General features: G+C 28.8%; 1 protein-coding gene across 2 annotated transcripts in view; it reads right to left on the bottom strand.

Moving 5' to 3' along the window:
- The window catches only part of LOC123290603 (protein spire), a 196,244-nt gene that overhangs the window by 119,885 nt on the left and 55,503 nt on the right, over positions 1-20,856 (bottom strand). For both annotated transcript variants that reach the window (XM_044870855.1, XM_044870856.1), the window contains exon 3: positions 10,028-10,145. In XM_044870855.1, the coding sequence (XP_044726790.1) occupies positions 10,028-10,145 (118 nt within the window). The remainder of the gene's footprint in view (positions 1-10,027; positions 10,146-20,856) is intronic.

Below are 20,856 nucleotides of genomic sequence, written 5' to 3'. Positions count from 1 at the left end.
CTTTTTGGTTAACGTTTCTGTCTCACGGTTATTATTTTACACGATGAAAATAATATAACAATGTACTTAAAAACAAAATATTTTGTCATAATTATGCATATTTTTAAATTATCTTGTTATTAATTTCTCCCTTCCACTCTTCTTGTCTATCAAACACTACTAAAAACCACAAAATAAAAAACTTAAAAATACTCTTTAAATTTAATGAATTATTAAAAATTATATCATGAGAAAATTTTAATTAACAATATAAATAAAAAATAAACCCTTTAACAAAAATGTTATTTGTTTAAATAATCGTTACGCTTTTTTTGTTATACAGTAGAATCTCGATAAGTTAAAGTCCAAGGGAAACACAAAATATTTTAAGTTATAGAGGTTTTAAGTTATCAAGTGTCTATGTTAGGTAAAGGTTAATATAGAGGTATGTACATGTTTCTATGTACCCTAGTTAATATAGAGGTATGTACATGTTTATATGTACCCTAGTTAATATAGAGGTATGTACACTCACTGTCAAAAAAAGTGCCACAGTTAAAACATTCTAAGCGTACTCATCATATGTTATGTTATAATAGTAACACTTAGAATGTTTTAAAACGAGCATTTTTTGTGACATTGAGTATACATGTTTCTATGTAGTTACTGAGGGCCTATACAGAGATTATTTATTTAAGTTATAGAGGTTGCGTCTTTTAAGTTATAGAGGTTTTGGGCTCTGATGGGAAGGGAACATAGTATTTTTTGAAGTAACAGAGGTTTTTATGTTACCGAGGTTTAAGTTATCGAGTTTCTACTGTAATAAATAATGACTTATGTATGCGGTGATTAATGTTTACAGGAGTTTATAGTACGAAGAATTCTTTTTTATTGTAAAGTTCAAGGTAACATGTAACACATTGAAACAAGACAATAAAAATTAGATTATTTCATTAATAATGAAAAAAAAAATTTATTAACTCCCACGATTTTATCAAAAAACAATTCTGAAATTATTAACATTTTAGCTTTGGTATAATAGTTAGTATTTTTGAAATAAACATAAAACATAAGGCATGTTGTTCACAGTCCACGAATTCGATCGTTGAATAACTTTTTATCGTAACACTTGTTTTCAATGCACTTATGTGAGAATTTATGGAAGCTGCGTCGAACGTAATGCGTTCAAAATAATGTACCGAAAATGTTGGGAGCAAACGCGTATTTAGAACATTTAATTGCGTCTAGTGATGAGCGAGACCAAGATTATAGCTATTTTGGTCTTGGCCTGGATCTTGATGATTAAATTTGGTATTGGTTAGTTTAAGTCTCAGTATTGATCTTACAAAAATAAGTCTTGGTTTTGCAGAATTAAGTCTTGATCTCGCATAGTTGGATCTACTAGGTTTTGCAAAAACAATCTCAGTCTTGGTCTTGATCAACCGAGTCTTGTTTTTGATCTTGCATCAACAATGTTTTGAACTTTTAAGTTTCGATTTCGTTTAATTATATTATTTAAGAATTGGAATCTTTCTTTTAATCAATTATCGACATATATCTAAACTTATAAAATGCTTTGTCCTGAATGACTGACTGATGGATCAACGCACAACCTTAACCGAAACTTGGAGGATATGTTCTATGCATGACGTAGGTATCCGATAAGAAATTTTACCCTTAAAGGCGTAAAAGCGTGAAAAAAGGGGGCCAAGTGAGAGTAAGGGAGGTGAGAGCTGTAACGCGGTGATTTTTACTTTTAAGCCCAGCCTAGCGGGTTGTTTATATAAAATGAACAGAAAATTAAAGTCTGTTACCCAAACTGTGTTATATCGAAAGTTACCATATTAGGTTTTTTAATTTATTTTTCCGGTTTTACTTAAAATACGAAAGAAAAATTTGCTCAAGTATAATAAAAAGCACATGGAAAAATTATCTAGCGCGTTCATTAATTCTTTTCAATAATCAGTTTGGTAAAAGTCTTGTTATTAGTTCTGGGTTGATTAAAATTAATTAAGATAGAGTCTTGGTATTGATCTTGTCGAAGTGCAAGGCCAAGACCAAGACAGCAAGATCGAAACTAATTTTGCTCATCACTAATTGCGTCCATGTACGAATGGAATTTTTTTAATTTCTTATGGTTAGTTTTCCCACGGTCTAAGGTAGACTCATTCTAAGCTATGGCATGAAATCATCATAGAAAACAAGATTTCTCGTACAGAGCTTTCAATTTCCTGGTTGAAGAGGTTTTCGAGATGCAATTTTATCCATGGAATTTTCCTATTTATATAGTTACAGCTCATTCAAACTGATATGTTTTTCAGTTCCCAAATATGTTTCAATCACTACATAGTATAAAACAAAGTCGCTTTCTCTGTCCCTATGTCCCTTTGTATGCTTAAATCTTTGAAACTACGCAACTGATTTTAATGCGGTTTTTTTTAATAGATAGAGTGATTCAAGAGGAAGGTTTATATTATAATAACATCCATTAAATAGTGGAGAAGTACTGCTATTTTTGAGGTTTCTAATGTGATGTCGTAAATAAAACGTTCACAGTTTTTCTGTAGTGTATTTAGTATCAGCATTGCACCCGTGTGAAGCCGGGGCGAGTCGCTAGTATATGATAATATGAAACGGATATAGATTCACGTAAGCGATTCCTCGGGTACCAACTATAATAGTATTCTTTTAAATATCCCATAATTTATTAAATAAAAATGACACAAATCAGTAGTGACCTTTCTTTTCTTTCACTAATAATAATAATAATAATAATAATAATTGTATAATGTGTATATACATACATACTTGTATATGTTATGCGCTCTTGAAAGCAAAGTAAGTAAGAACAGTAATTGCAATGTAAATAAAAATAATGATATTATAAAAATTATTAAAGATGATTTAGGTATATCCTCTTATTCTTCATATTCAAATAAAATATACTTCCCACGCATCTATATACCCATCTATAGTGCAGTATTAAGTATAGTTAGTTATTATTAATAATAAGTTAGAAATCAACTTAAAAAACTACTTTACTTAAATAAATAAGTACACTTTAAATATATACCCATATACAGGGTGGAGACTCTCTCTAGGTCAGTAATAAAGTTTGACATATAATAATTGGTACAAAAATACTAATAGTCTAAGAGAGGAGGTATTCGCTCCGTGCGTGAGTTTCGTTTCCATGGTAACGATACACTACTTTAATTATAATTTGACATTTCTATTACATTAACATGTAAAAATTGCAAATTAGTCATAACAGCCCCCTTTAACTCCGAAATTTTTCACTTAAAGCGCTGGCATCGATTTTATTGTCCCTACCATGACTACGCACACAACGAATAAAATCGACGTTTACTCATCAGTGAATCAGATGAGACATATTTTTTATGAAATTTTACTGAATGATAAACACGTCTATGGCTTGCCTATCCAAATGTGTTTATTATACCATGTATATGAAAAATATATCAAGGTATACTAAATTTTGTTCCAAGTTTGTAACGCTTAAAAATATTGATGCTATAAACAAAATTTTGGTAAAGGTGATCATAACATCAACTAATTAGTCCATTTCCGACTGTCTATCTGTCCATCTGACAACACGATAACTCAAAAACGAAAAATATATCAAGTTAAAATTTTTACAGCGTGCTCAGAGCATAAAAAGTGAGGTCAAGTTCGTATGAACAACATAGGATAATATAGGAACAAAGGTTTCTATGAGCAGCATAGGTCAATCGGATCTTGGGTCCGTAGGACAAATCTTGTAAACCGTTAGAGATAGAACAAAAGTTTAAATGTAAGAAATGTTCCTTTTAAATAAATAAACAACTTTTGCTTGAAACATTTTTTCGAAAACAGCACTGTTCATCCGTGAGGGCGCATATTCTTGTTATTATAGGTTCAAACATTGTATAGTATGTAAGTGCTATATGGGAATATCAATCATGTGTGTGTGTGACATGTATCTATGTCTGACTTCTCTTTTTACTTCCATGACGTGAAAAAACAAACGATTCCGTAATCAAAACTGTCTATACATGGTATTTCAACAATTAACTTCGCCAATTGTTTGTTTTGACTTGTTTTTAATTAACTTTAATCAATTTTTTTTTTCATAATGGTTTTTACAGGCAAACCTATGTCATTGTTTTCGTAATTAAATTATCTTTCTTCTGATATCAATTTCGCCGCCCTATTAGCTCAGTTGATTAAGTCGTAACTAATTCCGTCCTCGGTATGCTAAGGGTAGCGGGTTCTATTCCCGCCGTCGCAACAAAATTAATTTAATTAATAGTTGTGAAGGGCTGGTGAAGTGCATGGTATATGCATGAAGAAGGTGCACTCAGGCCTCTGAAATGGAGGAACTGATAAATGAAATTATCAGCGGAAAGGTGGTAAAATACATATATGGTATCAAAATGGGCTCTATAACCTAAGTGTGTACTTCGTGGACAGCCAATATAACCTAGCCTAACTTAACCGATACCAATTTCGATTGTTCAACAGATAGATGTAGTTACCTATGTTAACTTGCCTGTTCATACCGTACGAAATTGGTACAGAAGAAAGATTAACCCATAACAGGTTTACATTCATATGTTCTGTCAGCTCATTTAATGATGTTCAGTAGCTCTTTAAGCATTTCTAACCTTTGAAGCCTTTGAGCAATCACTCCTTGAAACTTTTTGTTTACCAGGGAAGCTGATTGCACAAAATAATTCAAGGATTGATGGTATATGCAGTATAATTTGTTATTGGATTAGATATAATCAGACTGTATATAAAATATTTAAGTTTTCAGGTTATTTGAAAACAATATTCTATTATTATTTATACAAAATATATACTTAAATAACATATAAACATATATAGTTAAGTTGTAACTTAAGTTTAAGTATCTAACACTAAAGTTACTTTAGTTCGTAGAATGATATATAATCATTGATAATAAAAGTTCTTTTATTTTTATATATCAATTCATTGTGTATTACTTTGTCGTGAGTTTTATTTTACATATATCAGTTGAGATTGAAAAACGAAAACACACATTCGTGCTATAAATTAAACCATTACGCGGTTGGCTGATTGGATGAAGTTAAAATTTAAGGCCCACAGCGAATTTCTACCTCCTACTAATCATAAAACTTTTGGATAAAACTGATTTTAAGTAATACTTTTGTGGCATTTTATTTGTGTCGATGGATTAGTTCACCATAAAAATTTATAGATACGAATTTCGCTATATTACCAAAAAAATAATCACTTTTCAATACAAATGAATAATGTTATAGCCGAAAACTGCATATCTCAGATGGCATATAATTCAATTGCGAAAAATGAGCAGTGTTATAAAACCATTTAAAAAACTTTAATTACTTCGCTGTTAAATACTTCGATGTTAAACATTAATGCTGTGGCCATTTTCATAAAAAATGAGAGTTTTCTGCACTGCGTGTCACATATGTACATTTTTTATCTTTTGTATTTGCATACAGTTGTTTCATGGAATATTGATTTCTTTTCTATTGAGCCGATTTTCTTTTAATTGTAATTTTATATAAGTATATATTTTAGAAATTATTAAGTATGAAATTATTTGAGCTCTCTGTTTCAAATTTTCAGGGTGGATTCCGTTAGAACTTGGGAAAATTGACAAAATTAAGAGTAAAATTTTTCGATATATACCATAAAGTTTTTGAAATATTGATGCTTAATGAATTCGAGAAAAATCACTTATAGAAGAAATTACACACAAATGCATGCAATTTCATCATTTCTATTTTACGAAAAAACAAGTATTTTATGGAAAAACAGGTACCGCTTTACACAATAAAACGTACCTTAAAAATCACTTCAAAATAGGATTTATATGTTAAAAACGCAAACTTTAACAGCTTAAATCTAAAAATTTAGCTCCGTAAGAGTCTTTACTTATAAAATTTACCTGCTTATAAAAGACATTAATGAGAATGCATATACACAATTTGAAGATGATTATAAGAAAACGTGATTTTTGGTCCTTCCCGAGTAACATCCTTAAAAGAGTAATTTTAATGTTATAGAAAGTGCACTTCAGATTCACTAAAAATAAAAAAAAATAAAAACCGACTTCAAAAATTAAATAAATAAAAATGCACTAAAAAGTAAAAAATGTAGTTATAATTATTGTTATTTTTGGAGTCGATGGAATAGTTTGCTACATTTACTTGGCTGACACCGACTCCAAAAGTAACAATAATTATAACTACATTATATTATCGTTATTTTTTTTTACTTTTTAGTGCATTTTTATTTATTTACTTTTTGAAGTCAGTTTTTTTATTGTTAAAAGTTTTTTATTTAACATAATAATGATTTTATTTTTTTACAAACCTCCGAAAGCAACGATTTTCAAATTCTCCAACTTTTATTAAGGTATTTTTTGTTTGGTAAACTACAAAACGAGCTATTAGCCATAACCTCTAAGAGTTCTTGAATTTACTATTCAAAGCAAAATAAATATGGACTTATGAAAGAAAATACTGCGTAAAAACATGCGTCTATACAAATATTATTTATTTGAATTGAAAAATGGATATAATATTAAAATTTGACACTAAAAAGTAATATAATAAAAAATAGTTATTTTATTGAGGTTATTGTTTATTAATTATAATTAATTTAAAATATTCTCAATCACGTATTGATCATACATACATATCCATTCATTCATTCATATTATGCATAGCTAGTCTTTAATCAAACAATAATACCGATACTGAATACCGTCATCATCAATTGATTCCTGATTGATTGATAGATTGATTTACCACGCAAGAAAAGTGTTATTTTGTATGATTGTGCTAATAATATTAACTAACTATGTAACTCTTAACTCTTAAGGTAGTATGAGCGCCAAGGCAGGTTTAGACTTGTAATTGAAATTTCAACTTTGATGATGAATTTTGTTATAACTTCATCAATGTAGACGAAAAATAAGAATAAAAATTTTCGATATCTGCCTTGGTTTTCGAATTATCGAAAGCAAAATATAATTAAACAAAATTTTGAATTTTCGATATTTTCAAAATTACTCAAGATATCGAAAAATTTTATTCTTACTTTTCGTCTTATACTGTCAAGTTATAACATAACTCACCATCAAAATTGAAAACATATTTCTTAATTTGTGTCCCCACTGTCGTGCTCATATATCCTTCCTTAATCGGGCACAACGGTTTTTTTTTTTTTTTTGTTTTTTTTTTTTTTTTCAATAATTTATTAAGGTATTAACATTAATTTTAATAGTTTTCTTTTAATTTCTATCGAATAGTTTTCGAGAAATCTATGAAAACTTATCATCCATCTGCCGTTACACCATAAAAACCAATGTTTAATATGTCAACTTTTGAAGTCATTTATTTATTTAAATAATCGGACAATCACCCCTAAAATTTTCAGAATTGATTTAGTATTAGTCCAACTTCAATAAAAAATCAAGTCTTTTATATAAAATTGACTTGGCGCTCGTACATCCTTAACTCTTAACCACTGCACCGACACAAAGATTATTCAAGGTATTATATATTATTATGATCGTGGTGGTCATTGAATATTTTACACACAAATTATAATTATTTTAAAAGACCACAAATATAATTTTATATTTCCGGGGGTTTTTGTCTTATAGGAAAACCAAAAAATATTGACAGTATTTTTATAATTTAATTCCAATGTTTTATGTGGTTTTTATTTATGTTTAAATACTAATCAATAAACAGTTAAAAAAAAAATTATATTTAATATTTTGAGGTAGTTCTCAAGAAAATATGTTATTTTACGATTATATTGAAAGATTGAATATATTCTAAAAATTTATAGAGAAAATTTTCTAATTAATAAGTTGGTTTGTATAGTAGAAAAATGCATTTAGTAGAATACGTTTTTCGAAAAGGTTTTACAAAAATTGTTCTGTTGTTTTGGAACTATTCTAACAAAAAATATTATGGTTAACTAACCACTTCTCTTGGAACTCATCACTCAAATAAAGAGAGTTGCCTTTCTCGAATCCAGCAGAGAAAATTATTGCTAGGAGTCTACTTGACTTTAAATGTCGAAAATTTAAAAGTTAGGGGATTTTAAATTTGAGAAAATTTGCATTATTTTTTATCCCCGACTACAAAGAGGAATGTTATAAGTTGAACGTATCTGTGTATCTGTGTGTCTGTCTGTAAAATAAACCGATTTTGACTTTTCTTTTTGTTTAGAAGCTACACAATCAAATTGATCAGACCTGATTTAATGTCGGAGATTTCTTTCAATTCAATTTTTTGATTTTGATTTAGTTTAGCAAAATCAAGAGCTAAAATCCGAAACCAAATGTAAAGTAACTTATTTGAGGTTCATCGAAAACGCCATATTCAACACCGCAAATTCTCTGTTTCTACATTGTATTTTGATTGATATGTTTGAAACATAGATAAACCTTGGCAAGCAATTTCTGCGTATTAAGAGTAAATGATCGTTAAAAGTACGATAGTTTAATTTTTCAGAATAATAAAGAACAAAATAGTAATAAAAAAGTATTTTACTGATTTTCACGTTACATTCAAAAGACTGGCGTCTATTAAAAGTCACTAAATTAATAGGGCTTTTCATTTACAAAGTGATTCTTTTTTGTTTCGGACTGTTTTCCATCAAGTAACGACATATCTTTTATTTTATATTATTGTCAAAAAGCAATGCTTGAATAAGATAAAATATATTTAACTTTCTTAGGTTAAATAGTTTTTTGACAACCGTCCGAAACAAAAGCAAATCGATGAAAAGGTCTATTCATTGAACAGATTCAGTATAAAATATGCTGATCAGACTGTTTTATAATTAGTTTGTAAAATATTTTAAAACCAATAACACCAATAAAATCAATGTAATTGTAGACACAATGTGTTTGATTTCAAATATCAAATCATCAAATCAAAATGATAATTTCAAAAATATTTAATAATGACATGCAATGCTTGATTATTATATTATATTTGTGTGTGTACTTGTTGTAATGCAAATCATTTTAAATCAATTTAAAAATTTTTATTTATTAACAGTTATAAAATATAGGTATTTAATTAGTAACTCGACCATCAAAACTAAAACAGAAGGGTTATAATTTTAGCGCCTGCACCGTATGCATGGAAAAAAAAATACTTTAACTACTTCGCAAACAAGGAATATTATTTGAACGTTATGCGTCATTTGCGTAACGCAATCCGCCTAAAAAGGCCGGAATTGTGGGAAGACAATTCATGGTTTTTACACCACGATAATGCACCATCCCATACTGCACCGATAATTCGTGATCATTTCGTCAAAAACTCAACCCATATCGTTCCGCAACCACCGTATTCACCTGATCTGACACCGTGCGACTTCTAGCTGTTCAGCAAGCTCAAAAGACCGCTCCGAGGACTCCGTTTTGATACGATAGAGGAGATTCAAGCCGCAGCGAAGACGGAACTGAAGGCAACCCCGGAAAGTGACTACAACCAGTGTTTCAAAGGTTGAAAAATCCGTTGGCATAAGTGCATTGCATCGGGAGGGGATTACTTTGAAGGGGATGAAATTGATTTGGAAAAATAAATAAAGAATTTTCAAAATAAATACAATGTCACCGTATTTTTTGGGCACATAGTATATACGGGATTATTCAGTAAGATGTTACCGTTTATATTTGACTCTATTTTTTTAATACTCGGATGTCAGTGCGTTAAAGATACTCAAACAAGATATAAGTGGTCAGATCTTACTGAACAATCCTGTATTTTATGTCTATTTTCCTCCTTTTCGTAGTCGGGTTTTAGTTTATATAACTATTAATTTATTTGAAACCATATGAAGTGTGATTTTTATTTATTTAATTTCTTCTCACAGCTCTCATCAATAAATATATAAAATAATTAGGTCATAATAATATTAATTTTTTTTTTATCAATCATCAATCAATTTATTATTAATAAATAATAAATAATATTATAAATATATAAGAATGACTTACCATTTGATGTCATATATGTAATAAGTTCCTCCAATTGTGGTCCAAGTTCAACTTCTGCGGATGTATCATTTTTAAAGTCTAATGCGTTATATATTACACAGCCCAGACCACGAACTAACTGTAACAAAAAAAAAAAAAAAAAAAAATTAAATATAATTAATTATTAAATTTGAAATTAATATCAATATAAAAATAATTAATTTGGTATTGATTATCGGTATAGAATTTTTATAGAATACAGTTAACCAAAATTTAAAAAAGTGTCTTTAAAATCGAATAAAAGTTGGTTGGTTTTAACTTGATGACGTCATTACATTATCATTTGGCTATTTTATATGTGTATTTTACGCTCAAAATGCGTGTAGTATGCGAGAAACGACCATTTCAAGACAAGGCTGTTTTCGGATCTTGAATACAATCGGATGAGATATGAGACCACATAAACAGAAATTAATTCCTCAAGCTTGTTTAATATTTGAATGTTATTGCCTAAAAACCTAGATTTTACGTTGATGACGTCATAGACATTCAAATATTGATTTTTGTGCGATTATTTTATATGGAGGTTAACAGTTATAACTATTTTTATCCGATTTTAATGAAATTTTTATTCACATTTGATTTGCCTCGAGATATATTCAATTTTACAGAAAAATTAAGAGCGCTTTATTTCATTGAGAGCAAATATTGAATGATATAAACAAATTTAATCACAGGGAAGTTGGACTAGGTATCAAATCAGAACATTACATTTGGTCCAGTTGGACGTTTCGTCTCTTTATTGAGACATCTTCAGCAACTGCAATAAAGATACGAAACGTCCAAGTGAATTAACTTTAATATTCTTATTTGATACCTAGTCCTTTCCTGTGATTCAATTTGTTTATATACCTATTTCTCTCTTTTTTTACATTACATTTTTTAAACAGAATGAAAGAAAAAATTTATCTTCGGTGTCAATAAGAATTAAAATCGAATAAAAATTATATTTCCCTCTTTTTCGTTTTGGACGTGATAACATTTAATTAAACGGAATGAAAGAAAAAATTTATCTTCGGTGTAACCAATGAGAATTAAAATCGATTAAAAATTAAATGCGATTATTAGGTTAGTTTATATTGGCTGTCCACTAGAGACACACTTAGGCCATAGAGCCCATGGTGATATCATATGTGTTTTGCTACCTTTCCGATGATAATTCATTTATCAGCCCCTCAATTATTTCGAGAGGTTGAACCATCCAAAAACTACACCAAGCCCATCACAACCATTAATTAAATTAATTTTTTTGTGACAACGGGAATCGAACCTAGCCTAGGTATACCGCGAACGGAATTGGTTCAATTTAACCAACTGAGCTACTAGGGTCGACATGCGATAGTTCCATGTTAATTTTACTCCCTTGTCTTTACTTAGAAACCTTCTAATATACTTAAGTCTTGTATAATTGGACTTTCAAATAGTTTGAACTGCTAAAATCTCTAGCCTACGTCAATAAAAAATCAAGTGTCATAAGAATAAAATTATGGTCTCTGCAGTCTACAGATATTACTAGTTTATTCATAAAATATGTTAAAAATAGAAATGATCTTATTTGTAGAAATGAAAAACAATATTATCGATTAGTTTGTTTAATAAATTATTTAAAATAATAAAATAAAAAAAGGGAAAGGTCACAATTTACAAAGTGATGCCGTCTTTTCTTATATAAAGTGTCATTTAAAATCATTTAAAGATCATATTTCATAATAAACAAGATTCTATACAAAAATTTCAAATTTTTTATATTTTGTTGTCTCTGGTTGGTAATAAACAGTTTCCCAGTAAAAACGTAAGACTACGGTAAAAGCTTATTATTACCAGGTCTTTGAGAGTTTGATTTGAGCTAATTTTTTAAGTGAAACTTTTTTACGCACATCACTAGAAATACAGAAGCTAAATCGTTAGAAAAATGTGACGTTATTATTTTGGTATCTTACGAAACTTGCGTGTCGTATCTCCTCCGCCCCAACTCCGTCCTTTATAACCTCCGAACCAAAAAAGTAATGTTTTAAGTTTGAACACTATGTGTGCCTGTCTGTCTACCTGCCTGTGGTATCGTAGCGCCTAAGCGTATGAACCGATTTGGTTTTTTTTAGTGGGGGTGTTATAATAAAACGCGGAGTCTTCTTAGCTATGGTTCAAGTGTGAGTTTAGGATTCCGTACCCGGAACAACGGAATCGGTTCAGTTAGGTGAAGGCTCTAAGGAAAAAAGTAATTTAATGGAGAATGTTCTTAGATACGTTTCAAATGCGAAATTAGGATTCCGTTCCCGACAAATTTTTTGGGAGTTTTTTAAATTTTTAAATTTCAGTTCTTCTTCTTCTTCTCACTATCTACTTTAGTATATATATAATACTGTGGGCGCATTGGATATATTCTCTCTCCTTCTACCATATTATCTCTCCTTCACGATTATGCAATTCGTTTGATAAATCATTTCGCATTCACATACAAGAGTATGAAAGAGTAGATATACTTTCAGCAATGTGATTAAGAAATATACTATTATATGCTTGCTTTTATGTATGTAAAAGCTTGCTGAACTACTGTTTAGACCTACGGACCGTGTCTCTTAAATTTGAGAACAAACACGAATGTATCACATCTCTCCAAAAACAAAACGATTTGGTACGTACAGCGGACTTCCACACGGATTGACTACTGTCTTTTATTCCAAATTAGGATCCATACAGTACCACCAGTGCAAAAGCTACAACGTTTGTTGAAAGTTGTTTTTCAAATTAAAAGTAAAAAATAGAAAAAATTGATTTTACTCAACCACTTATTTCAAAATTTACTGAACTATTTACCTTAATAAATTTATTAAGAAATTTTCACTTTTTGAAAAAAACAAAAATAATAACAATTTATGCAAATTAAAAGTATTTACATAGATAATTTTTTGTTTAAAACCATCCACCTTATGTTAGATCTTGTCAAAAGTATATAAAATACAAGTTATATTATTATAGGAGGTAGATAATACACCTGACTATACTGACGACTCTGTAATGTCATCATCGCTATTATTAGCTACAATAAAATAAAATTCAGTTAAATAAAAAAAAAAAACCTACATTTGTAACGGAAATCTTTTAATTAAAAAATCAACACTATTTTTTTATTATTTATTTAAAAAAGGTTGGTATTATCTACGTTTAGTTTCAACTATAAATAATATCTATAATTTTATTTATTTAAACAAATAAAAATCTAATTTGTTCAAATAAAAAAAAAAGAACAAGAGATGCCATGGGACACCTGGTAGGAACTATATCGCTTTCGTACCTTGGTACATTAAAAATGTAGCGCTGACTTTTTTTATTTACAAGATATTTTTCTGAAAATTAAAGGTATTAATTGTAGAAGTCAAACACTTACTTGTTTGATTCTTTAAATAATTTAATTATACCATGCATATATGTAATATGCAAGGTATACTAAGTTTAGTTCCAAGTTTGTAACGCTTAAAAATATTAAAGCTATGAACAAAATTTTGGTATAGATGTTTATAAAATCACCTAATTAGTCCATTTTCGGCTGTCTGTCCGTCTGTCTGCCAACACGATAACTCAAAAAGGGATATCAATATTTACAGCATACTCAGGACGTAAAAAGTGAGGTTAAGTTCGTAAATGAGCAACATAGGTCAATTGGGTCTTGACCTATGGGTCCGTAGAACCCATCTTGTAAACCGTTATAGATTGAACAAAAGTTTAAATGTAAAAAATCTTCCTTATCAAAAAATAACTAACTTTTGTTTGAAACATTTTTTTGTAAACATCACTATTTACTCGTGAGGGCGCAAAGTAGGCGTAAATTGTATAGTATGTATTATATGGGGATATCAGTTACGTATGTGTGACATGTATGTATGTGTAAAGAGATAGAGTAATCAACACTGTCTATGCATGGTATTTCAACAATTAACCCAGTCAATTGTTTGTTTTCACTTCTTTTATAGTTACTTTTAGTTTTTACTGTATGCATTTTTTGTAGTATTAGTATAGAAAAGACATACTTATGATTTATTTTAATCAGCCCAATATGTGCTTACAATACGTTTGGTTTGATCAGGATATTTATTATCACATAACATAAAAATTCATTGTGCTTACTTTAAATTATCTCTGTTATATCTTCTGATTGTATTTACCATGTGAAAAAGGAATTTGTTTTTTGGTTCTCTCTAAATTTTAGAAGAACAGAAGAAGAAGAAATTTGAACACAAAACTCGATCACAATGACAGATAAAAATTCTAAGTAAATTTTAACTTATTTAAATGTTAAAATATTTTTAGATACCCGAGATAAAAAAAATCCAGCTGTATCTTTCTTTTGATTCATAAAAAATAACATTCATAGAATATTTAAAATAATTACTATAAAAACTATATATATAATGAATTTAAATTGTTTTTATACATGATATGTTTTTATAAGTATTAACAACAACTTAAGTAATATATAATTGATTGAAACTTAAGTTGAATAATAAAACATAAATATAAATAAAGTAATTACATGTAAATGATTTTATAAATAATTCATCACATATCATCTTTTTATATATACTTTAAAATATTATTATAAATTATTTACGTGAATCATATCATTTATTTAAATAATTGTAGTAAGACCTACCATTTAGATGGAGATGGATTTAAAATATTACGTTTTTTATTTCTATTCTAAAATCACTAGAGATTAGAATCGAGTTACAAAATTGTATATGTAAATATGTATTCTAGGAAATGTTAGATTACGCTTTATGAATTATCTGTTCGTGGTAAATTTAAGGTATTTCTTCCTACATGAGGCTGAAAGTAATGGGAGATACTTTGTGCTTAAATAGTATGTAATTTACAGTTCAGTTTAGGAAAAATAAACAAAGATAACTTTGTGATGAATATTTAGTTTAACCCAGAAGTGAATTGTACGAGCGGCAACGTTGTTCAATTTATTTATCTGCTGTGATCATGTGCTGCTTACTATACTTTGTGCACAGATGAACAATATATGTAAAATTTAGAAAATTTAAATCTTATGGTACAGGAGCTCGCAACGTCGACAAAAAAAGAATTTTATTATTTCTGATTTTATGATAAGTTGTTCTCCTTGCTTTTACTGTCAGAGCTTGGGCGGTCTGGCTGCCGGAAGTGGTTGCGTTTAGTACCGCGCAGCCTAAAAATTATGAAAAATGACTGAATTGTTGAATATATATCTTATGTTATGTTTTTTTGTCAAGTATGGTACATGGCTGTGGCCGTTAAGGCGCTAGCTTAAATTATTTTAGTGATTTCTAGTTCCGAGTTCGAATCCAGCAGCGGTCACCATTTTTTTTCAATTATCTTATTTAAGTTTTTTAATTTATTTAATTTTTATTGTATTGAACGTTTCATATTTTATTTTGTGATAACTCTGTATCGTCTTAGTTACGAAGTTTTAATTATTGGGTTGAATTTGTTCAATAGAAAAATTAAATAAATTAAAAAAAATTCAATAGAAATAATATAATAAATTAAAAAAAAAAAAAATTGTTGACTACCGCTGGATTCGAACTCGGAACTAGTTATCAATAAAATTATTTATGCTAGCGTCTTAGCGGCCACAGCCACATACCACACTTGACAAAAGACATAACATAAGATATATATTCAACAAATGTCATTTATTTTTCATAACTTTTAGGCTGCGCAGTACTAAACGCAACCACTTCCTGCAGCCAGATCGCCCAAGCTCTAACAGAAAGAGCAAGGGGAACAACATATCATAAAATCAGCAATAATAAAATTCTCTCTCGAAAACGTTGCGAGCTCCTATACTATTACGAGCATGACCATTTTTATAAGGATGAAGCGTTTTATTAAAAATGTGTTTCAACAATTAACTCACTCACTTGTTTATACCATTTTTTGCTTAGTCGGAATTTCAATGCATGAAAGCAGAAAATGTTATATAACAAATGTTTATAAAAAAACTCATCAGAATTCGTTCATCTTACAGTGCCACGGAGGCGAAATATTTATTACAACCATGTCAGGTTTGTGCGTTTTTAATCTACTTTGTTCATGAATATGGAGACTTTTTTTAAAATATCTCATTTGTTAAAGACAGGCTCCATCGAAGAAGACGAGTATAATCTAAAGATAAACACAACAAATCATGTAAGTTTCGAATCGTAACAAATAAATATTACTTTTAAATAATTCCTCAGATACCATTTTTGATTTCAAAATCAAGGTCAGTTTTAAGAAATTAAATTTAAAAAAAATATAATTAGAAAATAATATAAAAATGATGATTGTCTTCTATCAGTTATTATGTATGTAATAAAAGATTTTTATCATTTCATTTCATATTTTTGTTTCAAATCAAAATCAAATTATTAATTTTATTTCTTACATCATATAACGTAGTAAGTATTAGTAGTATCTCTTATTGATAGTTATTTTTATGAATAATAAATATAATGATGACTATTTTTAAAATATGATAAGAAACAAATAAATCAAATGAATATCTAATTAAAAATTCTATCTATGCATCCAATACATCATTCAAATTACTTCTGTGTTAAAAATACAAGGAATTATTTGAGTCCATAATGCAGACTCCAGGTTATTTGGCCGTTATTTTTAATCTGTATATCACGTGAACTACAACACGAGCCGCCATGATATGACATCATACAGGCAAAAATAATATGCATTCATTACTAATTTGTTGATGGCTTCAATCAATCAACTTTGTTCATACATATAATAATTACATACACGGCTGTTGTTATGCCAATAATACGTCATCAAAATGGTTGACAGCGTTTTTGACAGAATAAAAAAGGTTTAAAATTTAATTTAATTTAATGGCAAGAAAGCGTGTTTAATTTGCCGAAATATATTTTTTTGTAGTACTTTTTCAAACATAGTAGAATACCCTATTGTTTTAATTCAAATTTCCACACGATTTCCCAACATATATCAAGTCTTGATTCTCCAACCCTTTCTCAAATCTCAACCATAAACCGTTAAGATATCAATCTAATGATTCAAATTTTCGGCTACTTTCTTCTATTATGATTTTAGAGGGAATAATCGAGAGAATATGGGTACATACCAACATCCGCAATCTGAGCTAATAACTGAAACCTATTAGGCGGGATGCTTTCATTTGGAGTTAATTCAAGCCTGAGCCAGTTTTGGTTTGAAACACGACTAAATGCTTTCATTTTACTTGTAAAACTAGTTTACAGCAGTCTTTAAAGAAAACAGATAAAAATCTTAAATTGGGGTTCAGCACGAATTGCATCAATAGATGAATATTTAGAAACTATAGCAATAAAACAGTTCAAATTTATGAATGAACTTAGATAAGAGCCGTTGTTAACTACTATATTAAATGATTGACGTCATCATCAGTGATTTTCCCAATAGTTAAATTCTCAATATCTTTATAATCAAACTTTAGACCAACGATTAACTATTGAATACCGGTTAAATATAGATAATGATTACATCACCTTGAAAACAGCAATAAAGGCAATGATCTCCTATATTATATACAAAAGTCAACTCATAAATAACTTTTTTTTTCTTCGACTAAATTAATATTCTAATAGTATATTATCTCTGAGAAAGAATAATGGAAGTAATATATAAATCAAAATTTAAAGAAAAAAATGATTTAGTGTTGAGACAATGATTTGTATTATTTGATATTAAAAATAGAATTTATCATCGGAACAATTAAAATTTAATTATTTTATAAACCAAAATATTTCGATTTATACTACCACTCAATAGGGAAATTGACATATACGCGGTGTTCAAAAAGTTTGAGACTCTCACCGAATTTTAGAAAAAGATGACTGAAAAATATGACCAAGACAAAAATTGTAAGATTTTGTTTCCACGTCACTGTTCGCATCGAATATTTTGTTTTGGAGTAATACGTGTTATTATTTTCATTAATTTCATGAAATACAAATCATGCGAGAACTCTTATAATCAAGAACTGAATAATCATTTAAAAAAAATCGACTTAACCTTGAAACGACCGTCAAGGTTAAGGTCAAATACAAGGCCACCATTAGATTGTACGAGCGAAACCATACAAAACTCTTTAATAAAATTTTCTTTAAATGAATCTTTTACTTTTTTGAACTTATCTTATTTACAAAAATAATACAAGCACTGGTATTGAACGTTATCTATATAGGGATGGTATTTCAACAATTAACTCAATCAATTGTTTATTTTCACTTCTTTCAGTGAAGAATCAATGTTTGTTAGTGAATGTCCCGAGATAAATATATAAAAATGATGCTCAATTCCCGTGTGATACTTAAAAAAAGTTCTTTAAAAATTGTAAAAATATAAAATTGTTTTCATATATTTTTAAAACTTTATACAACTTGATAAGAGCTACTTTAAAACAGTATTTTGTTTTTCCTGAATCCACTCAAATCAAATCAAATATATTGTGGACTTGTGGTAAGTGAATTAAATTTTAGAAGGGTCATTCACTTACATCACGTTACTAAAATCATATCACGTACTATCTATGTAATATAAATACACTCAGTTTAAATTTTATATTGCTAACTTTTTTTTTTTCAATTTATTAAATCTTTTTGGTATCTTCTGTGTAAATTCTCAAAGGAATTATCTATTAAGAAAATTAGTTAATTCCGTACAGAGTGTGATGTAAAGACATATATAATTTTATAACAGATATTTGAACCATATTTTTTAATTATTGGTTCGAAATTCCCTATCGCACGTTATCCGCTTAACGGGTGAGAGGCTATAAGTGTAAGATTTGGAAAGTTATGAAATTTTGAAAGTTTTTTAGTTCGTATCCATCTGGTTATCCATATCCATCTCGGGCACCGAATTCAGATAGACTTACTTGCTGATAATATAGCATTCTATAGGGGAGAGAATTTTTAAAATCGGTTAAGAAGTGGACTCAACAATGACGAATTTTCATACAAACTTGTATCATTAGTGGCTAGGCTGGGTGTTGATATGTCAGTCGGGACATTGGACGGACATAGCTTAAGAACGAATTTTTTGACAATTTTAAGTGGAAAGTACAGTAATTTTGTCCAAAACCCAATATTTAAGGAGTTATGATTACTATTGAATACTATTTTCGACAATGTTAAGGATAGCTTCTTCGACGGAAAGTTCTAGCTGCGCGAGACAATCTGCGTTAGCTTCAAAAAAATTACTTTTATCTGCCAAATGACGAAACAGGTTTAAGAACACTTGTTTATTAAAAATTCGTGGATCAGGAAACCAACGTTGATATTTCCGCTTTAAGGCTCTTGCATTCCCGTCACAATATCCGTAAATAAAGTGAATATCAGTATATTCCTGATTTATAAACGTAGCCATTAAATTAATCTTATATGGCAAAACAAATATATGGCCTACCAGATTAATTTAGTATTAAGTTTACTCCTCTTGACTATTAACTTTGGGGACATAATAGTGTGCATAACTTCTGAACTCTTGGGTTTTGGACAAAAGTATACAAGACACTTTCGACTTAAACTTGTCCAAAGAATACGCTGTTAAGCTATTTCCATCGAGTCATGGGACACCCTGTATAGCTAGATAGATAGATTTTCTTTGTTTTAACTTATCGAGGTTCTACTGTATTTAGATAAATATATTTACATAAAGATGATTATATTTTTTCTATTTTTCACAACTAATTTATTTTTTTTATTTTTTACATAAATTTTGTGATGTGTGACCAACAGAACAGAACAGAACAGACCACCAATCATCATAATATCAACACCAACTCTTAATTTACACAAAGTACAGGTACAACAGTATTGTACAGTAATAATAATAATACTATGGTAATAGTTGGGTTGTTTACAACAAAAATTATATAAATAGTTCAATGACATTCATTATTTATTTATCTCATCACTTACATACCTAATATGTACATTTCTATTCTAATTTTATTGTAATTTTTAAATTTATAAATTTTATTACAAATGTGTACGTTCCAAATCATTTTTATTGACTAATTTTGTAATATATCTATGGAGAAAATCTTTATTTGGAACCTCAAAATAACTTAAGTGAACATGTCTGTCAAACCCGCGGCTCTCATTGCCTTTGAAAGCGGCCCGCGCCGCTATAGTAACAGCCATTACTTATTTATTTGTAAGCTATTGTGTGATGATTTTCCCAAAATTATCGATAAAATCCTTGAAAATTCCTTATATAGGGTGTCCCAAAATTAACGCAAAAAGTGGATAGAAAACACATGTTTTTAATTAAAAGTTCTAAATTTTTTATAGATTCATAAAGTATACAATCTATGTCTATTTATATAAAAGAAAAACCTGACTGTCTGACAGACTGATCGATTCGAAGTTTTGAAGTCATTGAGACAAAAGTTTACTGTATTACATTTTTTTGAAAATAATTGGTGGATATTTTGAGGCAATGTTTATGAATTTAAACCCTTATCATTGAATTTGACAGTTAATTTTAATCAACTCAGTTTTAAAAAATGTTTTTACGGATCTTAAATATACGGGCAATTTTAAACAAAAAGCTTGATTTTTTTTTATAAGAAGATGAAGTTGGACTAAGTATAAATCAATTCTGAAAATTTTAGGAGAGGGGTGGTTGCCCGACTATTTTAATTAATAAATGCCTTGTAATTTGGGTAACAAACTACCTTAAGTTTGTCTTATATTTTGTTTAAAATTATGATTATATTTTGTATAAAAGATTATTAAAACATACAA

This window comes from Chrysoperla carnea, chromosome 1 (assembly GCF_905475395.1).
Source record: "Chrysoperla carnea chromosome 1, inChrCarn1.1, whole genome shotgun sequence".
NCBI lineage: Eukaryota > Metazoa > Arthropoda > Insecta > Neuroptera > Chrysopidae > Chrysoperla > Chrysoperla carnea.
Note: the sequence above shows the minus strand (reverse complement) of the source record. Positions and strands in the feature narration are given on the sequence as shown.